At 38.5% G+C, this 22,965-nt stretch overlaps 1 protein-coding gene across 1 annotated transcript in view; it reads right to left on the bottom strand.

Moving 5' to 3' along the window:
* TRPM6 (transient receptor potential cation channel subfamily M member 6) overlaps nucleotides 1-14,148 on the bottom strand; it is a 121,716-nt gene extending 107,568 nt beyond the window's left edge. Inside the window, exons 1-4 of the mRNA XM_065878353.1 lie at nucleotides 14,131-14,148; nucleotides 10,386-10,465; nucleotides 8,201-8,239; nucleotides 1,308-1,485 (exon numbers count right to left, since the gene is read on the bottom strand). Of these exons, the coding sequence (XP_065734425.1) occupies nucleotides 1,308-1,485; nucleotides 8,201-8,239; nucleotides 10,386-10,465; nucleotides 14,131-14,148 (315 nt within the window). The remainder of the gene's footprint in view (nucleotides 1-1,307; nucleotides 1,486-8,200; nucleotides 8,240-10,385; nucleotides 10,466-14,130) is intronic.
* Nucleotides 14,149-22,965: the final 8,817 nt, after the last annotated feature.

Below are 22,965 nucleotides of genomic sequence, written 5' to 3' on the forward strand. Positions count from 1 at the left end.
AAACACCTAAATGTAAGACCAGACACTATAACACTCTTAGAGGAAAACATCGGCAGAACACTTAGACATAAATCACAGCAAGATCCTTTTGACCCACCTCCTAGAGAAATCCAAGTAAAAACAAAAATAAACACATGGCACCTCATGAAACTTAAAAGCTTTTGCACAGTAAAGGTAACCATAAACAAGACGAAAAGACAACCCTCAGATGGGAGAAAATATTTGCAAATGAAGCAACTGACAAAGGATTAATCTCCAAAATTTACAAGCAGCTCAATATCAAAAAAAAAAACCCAATCCAAAAATAGGTAGACCTAAACAGATATTTCTCCAAAGAAGATATACAGATTGCCAACAAACATACGAAAGGATGCTCAACATCACTAATCGTTAGAGAAATGCAAGTCAAAACTAAAATGAGGTATCACCTCACACCAGTTAGAATGGCCATCATCAAAAAATCTACAAACAATAAATCCTGGAGAGGGTGTGGAGAAAAGCAAACCCTCTTGCACTGTTGATGGGAATGTAAATTGATGCAGCCACTATGGAGAACAGTATGGAGGTTCCTTAAAAAACTAAACATAGAACTACCATATGACCCAGCAATCCCACTACTGGGCATATACCCTGAGAAAACCATAATTCATAAAGAGTCATGTACCACAATGTTCACTGCAGCTCTATTTACAATAGCCAGGACAGGGAAGCAACCTAAATGTCCATTGACAGATGAATGGATAAAGAAGATGTGGCACATATATACAGTGGAATATTACTCTGCCATAAAAAGAAGCAAAACTGAATTATTAGTAGTGAGGTGGATGGACCTAGAGGCTGTCACACAGAGTGAAGTAAGTCAGAAAGAGAAAAACAAATACCGTATGCTAACACATATATATGGAATCTAAAAAAAAAAAAAAGTTATGAAGAACCTGTGGGCAGGACAGGAATAAAGACGCGGATGTAGAGAATGGACTTGAGGACACGGGGAAGGGGAAGGGTAAGCTGGGACAAAGTGAGAGAGTGGCATCAACATATATACACTACCAAATGTAAAATAGATAGCTAGTGGGAAGCAGCTGCATAGCACAGGGGGATCAGCTCTGTACTTTGTGACCATCTAGAGGGGTGGGATAGGGAGGGTGGGAGGGAGATGTAAGAGGGTGGAGATATGAGGATATATGTATATGTATAGTTGATTTACTTTGTTATTTAGCAGAAACTAACACACCATTGTAAAGCAATTATACTCCAATAAAGATATTTTTTAAAAATCGGCAAAATAATGTAGGTTATTAGCAAACCTTAGAGTGGTGGGTGTGCTCTCCATCTTGGAAGTTAATCGTGCCAAAGGTATCTGTAGAGCTTTTCATTGTGTGCTTTTCAACACACCATTGTTCATTTTCACTACCGTTGGCAGCTGAGATGGTCCAGGCTTCATCTATCCCATAATGGTCTCTAATCAATCGCCCACAGTAACACCTTAAATTTGGGATAAATACCAATTTCAAAATAGAAAACACACAATTTCAGAATAGAAAATAGATGTAATGTTTCTACATTTTCCTAGGGTAATATATAGATGATATATATTAACAAGTTTTAAAACTTCACACTGAGATTTATATTTGATTTCCAACACTGGGTTGTTTTCTAAGTTTAAAAACATTCTCACTGCTTCTCTCCCTTGGCTACACATTAGAATCATTTTGGGGATGTTTTAAGAAAACATTACAAATCTCTTACACACCCATGATTATAGCAGCGTTATTCACAACAGCCAAGAGGTAGAAGCAACCCATGTATTCATCAATAGATGGATGGATGACCAAAATGTAGTATACACATTCAATTTTGCAAGATAAAAAGTTCTGTAGATCCATAACACAACAATGGGAATATACTTAACACTACTGAACTGTACTCTTAAAAATGATTAAAATAGTAAAGAAAACAAACATCAAATTGTATATTTTAAATATGTGCAGTTTATGTCAATTATAGCCCAAAAACTATTTTTAAAAAATAATATTGTGAACAATCATTGACAGGAAGACACGGGAAGTCACCAAAAAAGATACCACATATCCAAAGACAAAGGAGAAACCACAATGAGATTGTAGGAGGGGCGCAGTCACAATCAAATCAAATCCCGTAACTGCTGGGTGGGTGACTCACAAACTGGAGAACACTTATACCACAGAAGTCCACCCACTGGAGTGAAGGTTCTGAGCCCCACATCAGGCTTCCCAACCTGGGGGGCCGGCAACGGGAGGAGGAATTCCTAGAGAATCAGACTTTGAAGGGTAGCAGTATTTGACTGCAGGACATCAACAGGACTGGGGGAAACAGAGACTCCACTCTTGGAGGGCAAACACAAAGTAGTGTGCGCATCAGGACCTAGGAGAAGGAGCAGTGACCCCACAGGAGACTGAAACAGATCTACCTGCCAGTGTTGGAGGGTCTCCTGCAGAGGCAGGGGGTGGCTGTGGCTCACCATGAGGAGAAGGACACTGGGAGCAGAAGTTCTGGGAAGTACTCCTTGGCGTGAGCCCTCCCAGAGTCTGCCATTAGCCCCCACAAAGAGCCGGGTAGGCTCCAGTGTTGGGTCACCTCAGGCCTGTTTGATTGCTTACCAACAGGGAGGGAACCCAGCCCCACCCATGATCAGACAAGTGGATTAAAGTTTTACTGAACTCTGCCCACCAGAGCAACAGTCAGCTCTACCCACCACCAGTCCCTCCCATCAGGAAATTTGCACAAGCCTCTTAGATAGCCTCATCCACCAGAGGGCAGACAGCAGAAGCAAGAAGAACTACAATCCTGCATCCTGTGGAACAAAAACCACATTCATAGAAAGATAGACAAGATGAAAAGACAGAAGGCTATGTACCAGATGAAGAAACAAGACAAAACCCCAGAAAAACAACTAAATGAAGTGGAGAGATACAACCTTCCAGAAAAAGAATTCAGAATAATGATAGTGAACATGATCCAGGACCTAGGAAAAAGAATGGAGACAAAGATCAAGAAGAAACAAGAAATGTTTTACAAAGACCTAGAAGAATTAAAGAACAAACAAACAGAGATGACCAATAAATATCTGAAATGAAAAATACACTAGAATGAACCAATAGCAGAATAACTGAGGCAGAAGAACAGATAAGTGACCTGGAAGACAGAATGGTGGAATTCGCTGCCATGGAACAGAATAAAGAAAAAAGAATGAAAAGAAATCAAGACAGCCTAAGAGACCTCTGGGACAACATTAAATGCAACAGCATTCACATTAGGGGTCCCAAAAGGTGAAGAGAGACAGAAAGGACCTGAGAAAATATTTGAAGAGATTATAGTCAAAAACTTCCCTAACATGGGAAAGGAAATAGCCACCCAAGTCCAGGAAGCGCAGAGAGTCCCATACAGGATAAACCAAAGGAAAAACACGCCGAGATACATAGTAATCAAATTGACAAAAATTAAAGACAAAGAAAAATTATTGAAAGCAACAAGGTAAAAACAACAAATAACATACAAGAGAACTCCCACAAGGGTAACAGCTGATTTCTCAGCAGAAACTCTACAAGCCAGAAGGAAGTGGCATGATATATTTAAAGTGATGAAAGGGAAGAACCTACAACCAAGATTACTCTACCCAGCAAGGATCTCATTCAGATTCGACGGAGAAATCAAAAGCTTTACAGAAAGCAAACGCTAAGAGAACTCAGCACCACCAAACCAGCTTTACAACAAATGCTAAAGGAACTTCTCTAAGTGGGAAACACAAGAGAAGAAAAAGACCTACAAAAACAAACCCATGGGCTTCCCTGGTGGCGCAGTGATTGAGAGGCCGCCTACCGATACAGGGGACACGGGTTCGTGCCCTGGTCCGGGAAGATACCGCATGCCGTGGAGCGGCTAGGCTCGTGAGCCATGGCCACTGAGCCTGCGCATCTGGAGCCTGTGCTCCACAACGGGAGAGGCCACAACAGTGAGAGACCGTGTACAGCAAAAACAAACAAACAAACAAAAAAACCCATAACAATTAAGAAAACGGGAATACGAACATATATATCGATAAACACCTTAAATGTGAATGGATTAAAAGCTCCAACCAAAAGATACAGGCTCACTGAATGGATACAAAACAAAACACATGTGTATGCTGTCTACAAGAGACCCACTTAAGACCTAGGGACACATACAGACTGAAAGTGAGGGGATGGAATAAGGTATTCCATGCAAATGGAAATCAAAAGAAAGCTGGAGAAGCAGTACTCATATCATATAAAATAGACTTTAAAATAAAGAATGTTACAAGAGACAAGGAAGGACACTGCATAATGATCAAGGGATTAATCCAGGAAGAAGATATAACAATTGTAAATATATATGCACCCAACATAGGAGCACCTCAATACATAAGGCAATGGCTAACAGCGCTAAAAGAGGAAATCGACAGCAACACAATAATAGTGGGGCACTTTAACGCCTCACTTACACCAATGGAAAGATCATCCAAACAGAAAATTAATAAGGAAACACAAGCTTGAAATGACACAATAGACCAGATAGATTTAATTGATACTTATAGGACATTCCATCCAAAAACAGCAGATTACACTTTCTTTTCAAGTGCACATGGAACATTCTCCAGGATAGATCACATCTTGGGTCAAAAATCAAGCCTCAGTAAATTTAAGAAAACTGAATTCATATCAAGCATCTTTTTTGACCACAATGCTATGAGATTAGAAATCAATTCCAGGGAAAAAAACGTAAAAAACACTAACACACGGAGGCTAAACGTTACTAAATAACCGAGAGATCACTGAAGAAATCAAAGAGGAAACCTAAAAATACCTAGAGACAAATTACAACGAAAATACGACGATCCAAAACCTATGGGATGCAGCAAAAGCAGTTTTAAGAGGGAAGTGTATAGCAATACAAGCCTACCTCAAGAAACAAGAAAAATCTCAAATAAACAATCTAACCTTACACTGAAAAAACCTAGAGAAAGAGGAACAAACAAAACCCAAAGTTAGTAGAAGGAAAGAAATGATAAAGATCAGAGCAGAAATAAATGAAATAGAAACAAAGAAAACAGTAGCAATGATCAATAAAACTAAAGGTGGTTCTTTGAGAAGATAAACAAAATTGATAAAACATTAGCCAAACTCATCAAGAAAAAGAGGGAGAGGACTCAAATCAATAAAATTAGAAATGAAAAAGGAAAAGTTACAACAGACACCACAGTAATACAAAGCATCCTAAGAGACCACCACAGCAACTCTATGCCAATAAAATGGACAACCTGGAAGAAATGGACAAATTCTTAAAAAAGCACAACTTTCCAAGACTGAACCAGGAAGAAACAGAAAATATGAACAGAACAATCACAAGCACTGAAATTGAAACTGTGATTAAAAATCTTCCAACAAACAAAAAAGTCCAGGACCAGATGGCTTCACAGGTGAATTCTATCAAACATTTAGAGAAGAGCTAACACCCATCCTTCTCAAACTCTTCCAAAAAACTGCAGAGGAAGGAACACTCCGAAACTCATTCTATGAGGCCACCATCACCCTGATACCAAATCCAGACAAAGATACTACAAAAAAAGGAAATTACAGACCAATATCACTGATGAATATAGATGCAAAAATCCTTAACAAAATACCAGCAAACAGAATCCAACAACACATTAAAAGGATTATACACCATGATCAAGTGGGATTTATCCCAGGGACGCAAGGATTCTTCAATATACTCAAATTAATCAACATGATACACTATTAACAAATTGAAGAATATAAAACACATGGTCATCTCAATAGATGCAGAAAAACCTTTTGACAAAATTCAACACCCATTTATGATAAAAGCTCTCCAGAAAGTGGACATAGAGGTAACCTCCCTCAACATAATAAAGGCCATATATGACGAACCCACAGCAAACATCATCCTCAGTGGCGGAAAACTGAAACCATTTCCTCTAAGATCAGGAACAAGACAAGGATGTCCACTCTCACCACTATTATTCAACATAGTTTTGGAAGTCCTAGCCATGGCAAGCAGAGAATAAAAGAAATAAAAGGAATACAAATTGGAAAAGAAGAAGAAAAACTGTCACTGTTTCCAGAGGACATGATACTATACATAGAGAATCCTAAAGATGCCACGAGAAAACTACTAGAGCTAATCAATGAATATGGTAAAGTTGCAGGATACAAAATTAATGCACAGGAATCTCTTGCATTCCTATACACTAATGATGAAAACTCTGAAAGAGAAATTAAGGACACACTCCCATTTACCACTGCAACAAAAAGAATAAAATAACGTAGGAATAAACCTCCCTAAGGAGACAAAATACCTTTATGCAGAAAACTATAAGACACTGATGAAAGAAATTAAAGATGATACAAACAGATGGAGAGACATACCATGTTCTTGGATTGGAAGAAGCAATACTGTGAAAATGACTAGACTACCCAAAGCAATCTACAGATTCAGTGCAATCCTTATCAAACTACCAGTGGCATTTTTTACAGAACTAGAACAAAAAATCTTAAAATTTGTATGGAGAAACAAAAGACCCCAAATAGCCAATGCACTCTTGAGGGAAAAAAAACGGAGCTGGAGGAATCAGACTCCATGACTTCAGACTATACTGCAAAGCTATAGTAATCAAGACAACATGGTACTAGCACAAAAACAGAAATATAAATCAATGGAATAGCATAGAAAGCCCAGAGATAAACCCATGCACCTATGGTCAACTAATCTACGAGAAAGAAGGCAAGGATATACAATGGAGAAAAGACAGTCTCTTCAATAAGTGGTGCTCGGAAAACTGGACAGCTACATGTAAAAGAATGAATTAGAACCCTCCCTAACACCATATACAAAAATAAATTCAAAATGGATTAGAGATTGAAATGTAAGACTGGACACTATAAAACTCTTAGAGGAAAACATAGGAAGAACACTCTTTGACATAAATCACAGCAAGATTTTTTTTGATCCACCTCCTAGATTAATTGAAGTAAAAAAATAAATAAACAAATGGGACCTAATGAAACTTAAAAGCTTTTGCAAAGCAAAGGAAACTACAAACAAGATGAAAAGACAGCCCTCAGAATGGGAAAAAATATTTGCAAATCAATGGACAAAGGATTAATCTCCAAAATATAATCAGCTCAATATTAAAAAAAAAAACCCAATCAAAAAATGGGCAGAAGATCTAAACAGACGTTCCTCCAAAGAAGACATACAGATGGCCAAGAAGCACACGAAAAGCTGCTCAAAATCACTAATTATTAGAGAAATTCACCTCTAAACTACAATGAGGTATCACCTCACACCAGTTAGAATGGGTATCATCAGAAAATGTACAAACAACAAATGCTGGAGAGGGTGGGGAGAGAAGGGAACCCTCTTGCACTGTTGGTGGGAATGTAAATTGATACAGCCACTATGGAGAACAGCATGGAGGTTCCTTAAAAAACTAAAAATAGAATGACCATATGACCCAGCAATCCCACTACTGGGCATATACCCAGAGAAAACCATAATTCAAAAAGACACATGCACCCCAATGTTCATTGCAGCTCTTTTTACAATAGCCAGGTCATGGAAGCAACCTAAATGCCAATCAACAGATGAATGGATAAAGAAGATGTGGTACATATATACAATGGAATATTACTCAGCCATAAAAAGGAATGAAATTGGGTCATTTGTAGAGACGAGGATGGATCTAGAGTCTGTCATACAGAGTGAAATAAGTCAGAAAAAGAAAAACAAATATCATATATTAACGCATATATGTGAAACGTAGTAAAATGGTGCAGATGAACTGGTTTGCAGGGCAGAAATAGAGACACAGATGTAGAGAACAAATGTATGGACACCAAGGGGGAAAGTGTGGGGGTGTGTGGTGGTGGTGGGATGAATTGGGACATTGGGATTGACATGTATTCACTAATATGTATAAAATGGATAACTAATAAGAACCTGCTGTATAAGAAATAAATAAAATTAAATTTAAAAAAATCTTAATACTTACGGAGATTATAAAAATCCTCATGTGAAATGTAAGATGCACATCAAAAGGAAGGACTGTTAATTAATGCAAAAAAATAGATGCAACTTCAGAGAAATATACAAACATAGAACTGTTTATCTGTCTTACCTGATTAAATTCTGACAAACCTGGCATCCCGCAGTACATCTTAATTAAAGAAATAAAACCACTGTTAGTTTATTAATATATTTGAAAACATATTTAATGCTTATTCAGTAAATATCTGTTAATCTTCCATAATCTGGAAATCAGGGTTTACTGAGTACTCATACATCATCTCCCAAATATTCCCAGAGGTCATTTACCATATATAATTACATTGCAGCAACTATGATCTAATTAACAGAATACTGAGTTTGGAACCAAAATACCTGGATTTAAATCTCAATGATTTAACAATTCCTCTAAGTTTTCACATCTGAAAATAATATCTGACCCATACAGTTATTAAAATGATTTAGAGTGATAATATATGTAAAGTGTCTTATAGTATCTGGTATATTGCAGGATGTATAAAAATGGTGGCTATTATTATTATACTATGAAGATAACACAGAATTCCTGAGAATTAAGTAAGAAAACATACATATACGATTTTAAAACCCTAAAACACTATCAAACTGAGGAATAGTTGGTATGATTATAATAATTATATTTATTAATCTCTTTTTTATGATTCAAAAAAGCCTTCTGGATTTGGGAGTTGGCATTATGATCATCAATGATCATATTTTAAGTGTGAAGAAGTTTTAACTTGAAAAGAAATCTAGGTAAAATAATGGAAGAAAAGGTAGTGTTCATAGAATCAATCATTCTAAATTATTCAGAGATGAATATTCAGGTCTTTCACTTCATCCTGTCCCCAGCCTTTTAGAAATCTTTTTTCTCAGAAGCTTCACTTCAACAAGTTCCAAATGTGAAAGAAAAAGACGTTGTAATCCAGTCTATCAGATTTGTTTCTTATTAGGAGCTACAAAAAGAATCAGTAAAAGACAAACCTTTATCTAAATTTAAAATAGTGAACTACCACTCTTTTGCTGTGCTCCATAAGGAAGAAAACTGCATGAAAGCCACAGTTTTGAGAATCTTACTAGGGTCTAAGAAAAAGGCTGGCATGGAAGGAATAGCCATAGTCATCCATCCATTTTTTACAATCACAAAATAAGAGAGACTGCTTTTTTCTCATAAAAAGTAGAATATCTTCGACCATTCATGGAATTATGATCACTGATACTCTTCTTGAGTCTGTGGGCTAATGACCTATAGTTTACCACTTTTCATGAAGTTCAAGGTGACTGTGAAGATGATTTTCCATTTACAGAGCAGTGGAAGCCACCTGAGCTCAATGTGCCTTCTACTGCAGCCACTATCATATTATAAAATCTCATAAAAGATGAAGGGAAAAAACAAGGTTACCCTGCCTTTTTATCCTGTAAACATTTTATAAGCAGGTAAAATGAGGATTTCCAATCACGCGGCTTACAAGCCACAGGTAACTCAAAGAGGGTGGGACTAGTAAATATTTAACAAAGGCAAAGAACACTATTTTAGTCATCATCCCCAAAGAACTAGAATTTCAGTGGCCTCACCTGCTACCTTTCATGAGCATACAGCTGTGATTTCTAAACTTCAAATGAATGTAAGGCCAAATGCTCAGCAGAATCTAAAAATAGAGTGGTCCCCCTAATTAAAATACTGCTCTCCTATTTTCCTTCCCTTTTAATTCTTTTCCCCCAGGGCAATGCTACCCAATCTTAATTTCATGGACCCGATTACCCTGGGGAATTTTCCATAGACCTCTCTTCCTCTATCTTTCACTGGCTGCTGTTTTGAACTTTGTTCTACAAGTAGAACTTCCAAAGGGTTGTCAAGAACTCAGAATAATCAAACGCAAATCATTCCATTCTGCTGCCCATTATCTGCTCAAGCAAAAAGCCTGCAGGAGGAAAAAATTAACTGTTTGCATAATCTGAGCATGGAGTCCTGAAATATCCCAGTTACTACATTCACAGACACTTGGGGATAAGGAAGTCACACTATTTTGAATATTCAGTACTCAAAAGTTGTAAATTTTTTATCCAAACCCGGTGGAATGGATGTAGCACTAGATATTTCCCTGGTATCTATCCTCCCAGGAAGAGAAACAGGAACATCAAAGATAAAGCAGCAGAGTGAAATCTACCACAATATTAACAGTGGCTCCACAGGGCAAACAAGTCATATCTCTAAATTTCAGTAAACAGTCCTCCAAGTACTGTTGCTTTAAAAAGAAAAATGTAATTAAAAATTGTACCTGTGAGGGTCCTTTGAGCTGGGTATGATTTTGTTACATTCTCTCTTGTAGAACACTCCTTCAATCCAGGATTTCTGGGACTGAATAGAAAAATGTCATTATTTTCATAGTCTCATTAAATGAAAACACAGTATAACCACAGTAGTCGAGGTAGGCAAGATATACTTAAATATAATAGACCCTAATTAAAATGCCAAGACCAGCCCCAAACCCCTAAGCATTTATTAGGTTCTATTACAGACAACATAGACACAAATAAGCCAATGTGAACACAAAAATATTCACAAAGTTAATTGGTCCACAATCTCATTTTAAGTGAAAGATCCCTAAATGCACAAAACTCTACCAAGGAAGTAAAGATATAGTAGAAGCATTCTCTTAATTCTGCCAAAAGTCACTTTTAAATCTTGTACCATAACCCTACAGAGTGAATATTAAGCTCTCAGACTTCAGAATTCTCACTTATAAAGTCCCACTTTGGCTAAGATTTGACAGGAAGCTGGAAAGAGTGTCAGAGGAGAGATGTAACCTCAGCAAGATTCTGTAAAAGAGTTCAATCTAAAACAAATCTGGAGGATATGTAATGGAGAATATCACAAGTGTGCCCTCAGAAGGGAACTTAACTGAGAAACTGATTTCCCATAAATGCCTGATTCACAGAAGATGAGACTTATTTCCTGACCAAAAACCATATGCCAAGAATCTCTCCCCACCCTCAAGACAATGAATTTACTGCTTAGACACTGGCTGGACGTCTCCCTCTTTGCACTCCCTGCCCCAAACCCTCAACAGACTCGCCTGTAGCTTGCTACAGTATGCATTTCCCAAATTCAATTCCTCTGCTATTCCTGAATAAACTCAATTTCTGATCATTCAGGCTTGCCTCAGTTTACCTCTTTATTTAGGTTGACAATTTGATACACATTGTATAAGCATGGCTTACCATTGGCTGAATTTCAAAATATCTGAATTCATTCAACAAATATTTTGAAATAGGCCTCCATATGGCATGCTGGGAATTCTATGGCAAATAAGACAAAGTTCTTACTCTGAAGGAACTTAGAATAAAAAGAAGGAAACGGATAACAAATTGATATCATTAAACTTCATGTGTAACATTTACCTATTAAAAATGTCTCCGGGGGCTTCCCTGGTGGCGCAGTGGTTAAGAGTTCGCCTGCCGATGCAGGGGACACGGGTTCGTGCCCTGGTCCGGAAAGGTCCCACATGCCGTGGAGCCGCTGGGCCCGTGAGACATGGCCGCTGAGGCTCCACGTCCGGAGCCTGTGCTCCGCAACGGGAGAGGCCACAACAGTGAGAGGCCCGCGTACCGCAAAAAAAAAAAAAAAAAAAGGCTCCAGGGACTTCCATGGTGGTCCAGTGGGTAAGACTCCACACTTGCAATGCAGGGCGCCCAGGTTCAATCCCTGGTTAGGGAACCAGATCCTGCATGTGTGCTGCAACTAAGAGTCCACATGCCACAACTGAGTCCACATGCCGCAATTAAGACCCGGTGCAGCCATAATTAATTAATTAATTTTAAAAAACCAGCTCCAAAAGGGGTCCCTAATTTAGCAGCCTATGTATACAAATTAAGCAAGCTATGCTCAACCACTCCCTTCTTTTAAAAGGCTAGACAGCTGAATCTAGTAGAATGATGTGGGCAAATTACTTTCTTCAGACCTGTTTTCCCATCTATTAAAAAGGAGATAATAACAGTAATACCTACTATTGGGCTACTGAAAGGAATTAAGGCTTAGATTTCTCCCTGGGACTTACTCGGGCTCAGTAAAGCTTAGTTATTATTGGTAATATCAAAGGTAAAAATTAGCTTTTTGGTTGGTAGCATGGGAACTTAACTTTGATGTATTTTTTTCATAGAAAAATACTTCCTGACCTCCAAATCTCTCTCCTACGACCTCTCATATTTCAAACGAATGACTTTTATGGGTCCATTTTCCCCCACTAGACTCCAGCTCCTACAGGCCCCATGCCAGTCATTTCTGTTGCCCCAGGGCCCAACCCAATGATTGTTGAATGAGCAACAAAATGAACACACTTAAAATAGAACTTCAAGAATCCATGTATACAATTTTCTCTCCAAGGGTGTAAACAGGAAACCTGTGCCATAACAAGAACATGGAAACATTCCTCCTGCAACTCCCATATCTTATCTCAAAACTACAGGAAAAGAAAAGCAGGCTTAATTTGCAAGTGTTTCAAGCAATTCTCAATTTAGAACTTTACTTTTTCCCCCTACCTCATAACGGTAGCCTTTGCAATATACTCTTCAGCACATATGGAAGAGGTCCCCCCATGTTCAGTTCAACAGAGAACTATTAGGAACCATATGTTCTGATTCAATAGCCCAAATCTATTGAGGCCAAATACTCAACATGTGTTTGCTACTTGGAGCAGCACATTGTCATTGATGGCAGAGAATATGTCATTTCTGCAACTATCATGACAGTCTTTAGAGACTGGGTGTTTTTTATACACTGGGGCAGGAGAGTTGTGTTTTAACTGTGGTTGTTATTTGGGGAAGGGAAAGGCAGAGAATAAAGAAGGGAAATAGTGTTGGTCTCAGGCTGTGTTGGCACAAATAGTTTGCCTTACCCTAAAATATAATCAGATTTTACATACAAGCCCAGGGCTGGGGAATAGCAAAGAAATGTCCAAAGACTAATCCTCTAATGGTAGCTATACATGAATTAATTCCTGATGTCACTGAAAGTATTTCTACACTGGGGCTTTTTAGGGTTTCCAGATAACAGATTCTTTCTCCGGGGAATCTCTGAGAAGGAATAGTCTTACAGGCATTCCTTGATTTAAAAAAAAATCCTTCTAAATGTGCAAGGATTTTTTTTTTTTTTTTAACATCCAGGGGACTGTGTGATTGGGGGCTGAAGGGCATACAGCTAACAAGTAATTTATTTTTTTAAAAACTTTTCCATACTTAAAAAAATCTAACATTTAAAAAATACTTTTCCAGGTGAAACTACTTCCTTTTTATAGCCCCCACTCTAATATACATCACAGCACTCACAATGCTTAACTGCACCTATTCAGTTGTTTTTTCCTTAACATTATTGTAATCTACTTCAAGATAAGCATTAGTTTATTTATCATGGAATCTATAGCATGCAGGGAAGCACCAGAATGGATCAAATAGAGAAAATATTTTCAGACTCCAGACTGACATTTTTTATTTTCTCTACACAGTCCCTCCCTTGGAGCAAGGACCTCTTCAAACTGAGTGCCAGGCAGATGGATTTCCACAGCGCACGATCTGTTGGCTGGGGAAACTCATCAGTGCAAAGCCAGCCTGTATACTTTGAAGACTCAGCTCAGGGTCTCCTACAGGGTTTTGTCCACAATCTGAGGGATACCTTGGGGGACTCACTTGATCCAAGATTAAGAGTCTCAGGCAAAGGGCATCCAAACCTAAAATAATCCAAACCCAAGGATCTGGCTCGCCAACACTGCCACAAGTTGACCTCACTGGTTTTCCGGTAAATAATCTTTCCAGAAGGCAGCATTTAGGAGTACTTCATAAAGAACACAAAATAACCTTACGTGTTTTCTTCTCTTTGGGTATTAGAGGGCACTATTTGCTGGTAATGATTTCTTTTTTCTTTTCTTTTGTAACATCTTTAATAGAATGTTAACTAAATAACTCACAATTCCCTAAAATGCCACTTCTCCTGTTTAGGTGAGAAATTTATATGAAATTTTCATATACTGCCTTGTTGAGCAAAAGCATTTAGAACTTCAAAATGACTGTTTAGATTATATAAACTCATGAGTACATGAGTAAAACATTTATGAATTCTCCACAGAGTCTAATGGGGAATTAGAACTCAACAGTGACCTACTTAGTAGAGCGTATCATAAAAGTTCAAACTAAAATACCATACCCCATCCCTCCACTCCCCAGATTGGTGAAAGCCCTCTTTATGTTAGTCCAAAATCACAATTTCAAATGGCAATGAGAAGACATCCTTTCCTCTGTCACACATGCTTCAGCCTTATTCAGTATCCTAGGGAATTAAACTTGCAAACAAGATGTTTATAATTTCAGATCATGTGAAATCATTTTGATAAGAAGGGAAAAGGAAATGGGAGGTTTCCCTTTTGGGTGTTCTTTACAACTGCCCGTGGAAAGTGAAATACAGAGTTTAACTGAATGCTGGGCCTATTTGTTGTATAACCACTCTAATCTATTAAGGTTTCCAAGTTAGATATACTCAATTTCCAATTTCCACCCAGCAAAATATCCACAAATATGTTATCCAAGTACACAGATGGTCTTCATTTATGCTACAAATATCTTGTTAAATTATCCAAAACTTTACTAGGACTACATCCAAGTGAACTACATAGTCTAAAAAACAACTTCTTGGAGTGAAGCTTCACTATTAGTGGAGCTATACTCAAATAACTGACTTTTAGAAAACCCACCATCCTCTGAGACAATAAAGTCTTTATTAGGAATTACAGGTTAAAGGCAATTTCATTTATGTCATCCATAGTAAGCTTTATTTGTACAATGAAGATTACTTGTTTCATTTTCTAAGTGTAACACGGCAGAAAGAACAATGCTTCTTGAAATTCCATGCAGACACATACCACATATTTAACTTGGACAAATTCAAAATCTTTGCTAAAAGACTGAGAGAGGGCTTATCATATTGAGTGAAGTCAGTCAGACAAAGACAAATATTATATGATATCACTTATATGGAGAATCTAAAAAAGATACAAATGAATTTTTTTACAAAATATAAATAGACTAACAGACATAGAAAACAAACTTATGGTTACCAAAGGGGATAGCGGGGGTTGGGGGGAGGTGGGGAGGGATAAATTAGGAGTTTGGTATTAACAGACACACACTACTACATATAAAATAGGTAAATAACAAGGACCTACTATATGGCACAGGGAACTGTACTCAATATCTTGTAATAATCTATAATGGAAAAGAATCTGAAAAAGAATACATGCATATGTGTGTGTGTGTGTGTGTGTGTGTATAGCTGAATCACTTTACTGTACACTTGAAACTAATACAGCATTGTAAACCAACTATACTTCAATTTTTAAAAAGTGGAAAATAAAAAAGAATGAAAGAGAACTAGAAGAAAAAAGGTGAGAAGAAGATATAAAATGTTGAAGTATGGACAATATCAATGCCATTCCACATTCAGGAGTATACTATGCCCAAGAGCAGCAGTTCTCAAACTTTTGGGGTTTAGGACTCCTTCACAGTCATTAAATTTACCAAGGACCTCCAGAAAGCTTTCACTTATAGAGTATAGCTACCAATATTTATGTATTCAAAATTAGAACTGGGACTTTTTAAAGTATTTACCCATTAGTTAATTTAAAAATAATTATGGTAAACCTATTACATGTTAAAATAAATAAAATATTTTTCACAAAAAATACTTTTAAAAGGTTTATGAGAAGAGCATTGTATTTTTGTCTGGCTTAAGACAGCTGGATTCTCATATCTGCTTCTTCATTCAATCTGTTACAAAGTGTTTTTGGTTGAAGTATATAAAAAGAATTGGCCTCACACAGACATGGAGTTGGAAAAAGAAAATAGTATTTTATTAGCCTTTTTAGATATGGATTTGTCATGTAACATCAGGAAAACTCCACTGTATGCTCATGATAGAATGAGTAAAACAGGGAAATAATGTACTGTTATAAAAATAATTTGGGGGGACTTTCCTGGTGGCACAGTTGTTAAGAATCCGCCTGCCAATGCAGGGGACACAGGTTCGATTCCTGGTCCCGGAAAATCCCACATGCCGTGGAGCAACTAAGCCCGTGCGCCACAGCTATGAGCCTGTACTCTATAGCCCGCAAGCCATAACTACTGAGCCCGCATTCCTAGAGTCTGTGCTCCTCAACGAGAAGCCACCGCAATGAGAAGCCCTCGCACGGCAACGAAGAGTAGCCCCCGCTCGCCGCAACTAGAGAAAGCCCATGCACAGCAACGAGGACCCAATGCAGCCCCAAAAAACCCAATAATAATAATTTGGGGACTTCCCTGGTGGTCCAGTGGGTAAGTCTCCACACTCCCAATGCAGGGAGCCTGGGTTTGATCCCTGGTTGGGGAACTAGATCCTGCATACATGCCGCAACTAAGAGTCCACGTGCTGCAACTGAGTCTGCGTGACACAACTAAGAAGTCTGCACGCTGCAACGTAGATCCTGCCTGCCACAACTAAGACCCGGCACAGCCATAAATAAATAAATAAATAAATATTTTTTAAAAAGTAATAATTTTGATTTTGAGGACCTTTGAAAGGGTCTCAAAGATCCCAAGGAGTCCCCAGGGATACCACACATGAAAGACCACTGCCCCAAAGTGACTTCATAGGCACTAGGGTTGAGTGTGAGTGAGAGACAGGACCTACTGTTTCCTGGTTGGTCTCAGGTCCCACATGCATGCCTTAAGTCTGCCCATCTCATCGCAATGATTGCACTGTAGTATTTCAACATCCCTTATTTAATCTGGTGCTCAACTGAAGAAAGTTCCAACATAGAGAAAAAGCAACTAGAGACCAAATCTTCACGTACTTCTCTTTCTAAGCAATGTAAGGGACTTTTGAAGGATAATTTTGACTGCATTCATTTTTAACTTAACAGCTGACTTTAGTACCTACCACATCCCTCCTCCCAAAGATGTCATTGAAGCATGATGAGTGTGGTTATCAGCCCTCCAGAACCCATAGGCAGCATATATTATATCAGTTTACCCACTCTTCCTTTAAAATATTGATACCACTAAGAATAATAGCTTCATTCATTCATTCCTTCAAAACACTCGGATGGGCATATCACATGGTTGTAATAAAAATAAATAAAATTGTGTCCCAAAGACCAACACCAAAAGAGAAGAAACTATGTTTACTAATAGATACCAAGTATGGCACAAGAGCAAGCTGTGGGACTCCTTGGAAGTAGAAATCCCTTCTGTCCGCCAGTATCTGGGGAGTCTTCATGGAGGACACAAAACTTAGGAAAGTCCTTGAAAGATGACAAAGGTTTTGAAAGGTGGTTGATGAAATTCGGTGGTGGTTAGAAATGCAGAGATTTAGGCCTGGGGGAGAATTCAGAGGACAACGATGTTAAGGTATGGCAAAAGCCACAGAGTCACTGGGGAGCAGAGAACGAGAAGATAAAAGAGCCAGGAACCTCTGGGAGCATCTAAGCATAGCATGTAGAAGGGTTCAGGGAATGAAAACAGAGTTACGAATCAGGATGGTAACATGATACCTGAAGTTAAGAAGGGAGAAAGTTTTTCTCTTTAATAAAAATGTTTGCATTATTTCAAAAATAGGTAGTTTCAAAGAAAAACTGAGAAGTGTTTAATATTGAAAACAAAGTAAGGAGGACAATTTTTGTCCATGACAAACAAATAGATTGAGAGAGAGTCAGGAAATAGGTTGTAAAACAGAGAAGAAAGCTAGTGTAAGATATCCTTGGGAGAAAGAAATAAAAACAGCCACTAGACCAACAAAGTAAAGCAAAAGCCAACGTTAACGTAGACTTTCATATATGCCAAGGGCTGGGCTAAATGCTTTATGTGCTAGCTAAAGTAACATTCACAACTGTGAGAGAAATACAGTGATTATCACCTCTACAGAGGAGGAGCAGTTTCTGTCAAATACCAGCACCAGCATTCTTTTACACTATGTTTAATAGGCAACGTTGAAAGAAAGTTTATCTTATGTTAAGAAAGTTTGAACCTTGTATGTAGATAAAAGAGAGTGAAGATGCAAGAGAGAATAAAAATGACTTGAGACTTTGGCAGTGGCGGGGTGGGGGGGAGCAGGGGGAAAAAAATGGTATGAATAACCAAGGAGGAAGGCTCAGCCTTGAAGAAAATGCTTCCTCTTCTGACAGACGCAAGGAGTGGAGTGGCAAACTTTCCCTTCTTGGTAATTTTGCCCCAGACCGTATCATCAATGTTCTATAGAAAGTCATAGACCATTTAGCTCAGACGGCAGCAAATCTCAGCATTCTCCTTTGCTCATCTTAACCAGAGAGAAAGGAAGGCAGGAGATACACGTGCAGTCACAGTGTCCCTTTCTATTACCAGCTCTCTACAGTACATCAGTACAGTACAGTATGTATTCTATGAACCACAAAGCATATGAAATGCTCTCTCAGTAGAGGATCCACCCAACTTAAAATATAGATGGGGAACACCAATAGTATCCCACTGATCACCCTATGGAGAAACTGCCACACAATATTCCAGGAATGTCCCTCATATACTAACCAAAAATGTGTGCCCCAGGTTATGGGGGTCTGCAGACAACTAAACTGAGGCAATAGGAATTCAGAGTAAAAAATAAGAGTAGGGCTTCCCTGGTGGCGCAGTGGTTGAGAGTCCGCCTGCCGATGCAGGGGACACGGGTTCGTGCCCCGGTGCGGGAAGATCCCACATGCCACGGAGCGGCTGGGCCCGTGAGCCATGGCTGCTGAGCCTGCACGTCCGGAGCCTGTGCTCCGCAACGGGAGACGCCACAACAGTGAGAGGCCCACGTACCGCAAAAAAAAAAAATAAATAAATAAATAAGAGTAAATGTAATTGGAGATTAATGGGCAGTCTGGGCAAGGTATAATGAAAGGAAAGGAAGTGGGGAGCAAAAGCAAGGTGAGTGTGTTTTCTTCTCTAGTCTGTAAGAAATCTCTATCAGCAAACTGGAGAAATACTGTTCTTCCTGGGTAATTCACCCCAGGGGTTGTTAAAATAATTTCCAGCCGTCCAGTTGTGCGGCTGTAAATTTTCATGAGCATTCCTTTAGCTACATTTAGGTACTCCACTTCCATTAAAAAAAATTAATTATAATTACTTTAGGTAAACATTTTACAACTGTGTGCCTAATTGCTACATAGCAAAAAACAAACAAAACATATTTTCTATAATGTTGTAATTGTTAAAATGCCGCTCTTAGTTCTTTTACTCTAAGCCTGTACTCTATCATTCATGGAACATGTAAGCCAGGCCCCAGTAACTTTTTCTTAACAGGGAATTTTGCAAAGTATAAAAGCCACCAGTACAACAGATAAGAAAGAAGAAAATGTTTTCTGCTCATACAGGCACATGGAAGTATTATGACTCTACAGAACAGATAAACTATCCATTGTTTCCCTAAATATATTAAATCAAGGATCATCTTTGAGGATATCACACACTTGTTTCCACAGGATGCAATTTTGATAAATTCCTTTCCAAGAGTTTTCTACCAGTTATCAACTAAGAATATTCCCTCCCCTAAATCTTATATCTTAATATAAGATTTTTGCCTTCATCTTTAGGATTTTTTAACTTAATTTTTAAAAAAATATCTTTGAGATGTTTAACTTAATTTAAAAGATAGAAATCATAAAGATTTTTATCTTAATTTAAGCTGAGAGATTTAGGGTAGGGTACTAATCAGGTTGGTTTTTTTCTTTGTCTCAAAAAAAAAAAAAAAACACATCCAGAACAAACAATTCCCCTAAAATTCAAGGAGGAAAAAGATGTTTTAATGGAATGAGGGTAGTCCAGTAAGTTGAGAATCAGAAGTCTGTCAGTGGGGTACCAAGAATTCTGTAACAGTTGTTGGCAGATATGAAATCTCATTTGCTAGGAAAAGATTTCCCAACTTCTGTTTCTGGCTGTTATACTTGATTTTCAAAGTTCCAGTGTTGTTGTTTAGAAACTGACTGTACTTTTGATGCAATTCAGGAAGGAAAAGGGAACATAGCTACTGCACAATGCCTTTCTCTAAGTCATTGAGAAGCCAAACTACACAACAGGTTTTCATTTTCACTGGGTTTTGATTATTAAGACATTTCTTCTGCATTTAATTTCTTCTGCTATTTTAAGATGAGAAGAAATATACTCTATCCATAAGGAAGAGACCTTGAAATGACCTAAAAAGGCAACTCTAAGAGAGTGATTAAACAAAAGAAAAGCAGCTTTTTTCTTTAAAGAATGTGTTGCTCAAATGCTCACCTATTTTGTGATTGATTGTATTATAAAGAAGAATGTTCTACCTTAGTCACCTCCAGCTGCAAACTGAGGGAGACTCTCTCCCTTAACCAAACTTGAGTCAGGCTCTTTCTGACTTGAGTCCTCTTTCTAACTAGGCCCCAAACTTGGGCTCTGTCCTTGGCCCACTTAGTCCATTTTTATCAAGAATTCTGCTGAGTTAATTTAGCAAAAATCTCCCACGCTTGCTATCTGATCACTCTACTCTGGCCCACCTTCAGCAAGAATCCTGTTGAATTGGTTTAGCAAGAATCCCCCTAGCCTTGACGTCTCCTCTTGACCCTTCTCCATCCACTGACCCCACCTTGCTCCTTGGCAATAAATCTCCACTTTCCTCGTATTTGGAGTTGAGCCTGATCTCTCTTCCCTCCTGCAAAACCCACATTGCAGTCATTTTTTCTTGACTGGTCTTCCTTGCTATCTTTAACAATGCCATGGAAAATTTTTCTTTAACAAAATCCACAGGACACACACACACACACACACACACACACACACACACATCATTATCTGTGAGTCAGAGAATAAAACTGACAAAATATTGGGATTCCAATAATTCTCAGAAACTCTCTCCTGGCCTGAACCTTACAGAGCTCTTCTCTTCATTTAAACTGAAATGAAAGACTCTGACATCAAGGAGACCCCACAGAGAAGGGCCTCAGAGGTCCTGCTCTGGGTAAATGGCTCCTTTTCCTTCATCTATCATCCTGCTTTTCACACTCAGTATTTGCTGAACCCAAACACCAGCCAGCAAGATGCACTTTCCATCTGAAATGTCTCCACTAAAAGAGTTGTTTCTCAAAATGTGGTTTCTCTTTCAAAGGTAGTGGCTGTAAGGGACTTCCCTAGCGGTCCAGTGGTTAAGACTCCACACTTCCAATGCAGGAGACGTAGGTTCAATCCCTGGAGAGGGAACTAAGATCCCACAGGCCATGTGGTGTGGCCAAAAAAAAAAAAAAAAAAAAAGGGTAGCGTCTGTAAGCAGCTCAAGAAACCAAAACATGAGCCGGAGAGGCTTGCCTCTATTTCATCCAAGAACAAAGATCCAATCCGCAAAGACTTATGTCAATTCACTGACTCCCTCCTAGTTTGCCTTTCTTAAGACTGTCTTAGGGAACTCCCTGGCGGTCCAGTGGTTAAGACTCCACACTCTCACTGCCCCGAGAGGACCTGGGTTCAATCCCTGGTCGGGGAACTTAAGATCCTGCAAGCTGAGCGACATGGCCAAAAAAAAAAAAAAAAAAAGGACTGCCCTAAAGACTCTAGCTAATACTGTAAAGCGTTTAAATCTTAAGACTTTGAACCCTCTTTGTTTTAATCCAACAATATCTACTCACTTGACCTGATCACAGAGCAAAACTGCCTACTTGGAACCTGAGTTTCTCTAGGCCAGATAAGGATAAAGATTGGAGGGTTTGGTTTTTGTTTGTTTTAAATCACTTTAAAGCAGACACTAACAGTGGTGACAAAGGTTAGACAGGATTAACTGATCCAGGCTAAGGATCTCTAAAGTACCCTCTGGACTTAAATCCTTCTGGAAGGAAAATTCTCTTTCCTAAGATTACAGATTCATTTTACAAAAAAACTCTTGGCTCTTTCAAAGATCAGTAGAGGAAAACTTTTTTCCAGAAAGATGAAAGCTGTTTTCATATGCACACCAACCTGCTCCACTATAAGCTAATAACCTGTTCTGTTCTATAAGATAATATAACTAGTGGGTAGCTTAGTCAGTTGGGTTACTGTAACAGAATACCATTGGCTGGGTGGCTTACACCACAAACATTTATTTCTCAACGTTCTAGAGGCTGGAAGTCCAAGATCAGGGTGCCCTCATGGTTGAGTTCTGGTGAGAACCCTCTTCCTGGTTTACAAAGGCCACCTTCTTACTGTATCTCCACATAGCAGAGAGCACTCATCTCTCTTGTGTTTCTTCTTATAAGGACACTAATCCCATTCATGAGGGCTCCTCTCTCAAGACCTAATTACCTTCCAAAGGTTTCACCTCCAAATAACATCACATTGTAGATTGGAACTGCAACATATGAACTTTGGGGGGGCACAAACATTTAGTCTACAGTAGCAACTTAAGAATTCATTTAGCACTTTCTATGTACCCACCTGCCCAACGCAAAGCACATTGTTTATATTAACTCTGCCCAAGAGCATGTGGGAAGTAGGTGCAGTTAGTATCTCCATTTTACAAATGAGGACACGGAGTCAGAGAGGTTGGGTGATTTTCCCAAGAACACAACAGCTCATAAAAATAACACTAGGATTCAAACGTAGGCAGTCAGATTCAAGTTCATGCCCTTAACAACTTCATTTCACCATCATTTAACCCCAGAATTTGCACCTGTATTAATCCTTGAAGCTGAATAGTGTTTTAGGGTTTACAAATCACATTCCTGAACATCTGATCCTCATACAAATCCCATGAGGTCCTTAATAGATAATAATGAGTGAGATCAAGTATATGAAGTGCCCAGAAAAATGTCCACTTTATACCACATCCTCTGT

This window comes from Phocoena phocoena, chromosome 6 (genome assembly GCF_963924675.1).
Source record: "Phocoena phocoena chromosome 6, mPhoPho1.1, whole genome shotgun sequence".
In the NCBI taxonomy this organism is placed as follows: domain Eukaryota; kingdom Metazoa; phylum Chordata; class Mammalia; order Artiodactyla; family Phocoenidae; genus Phocoena; species Phocoena phocoena.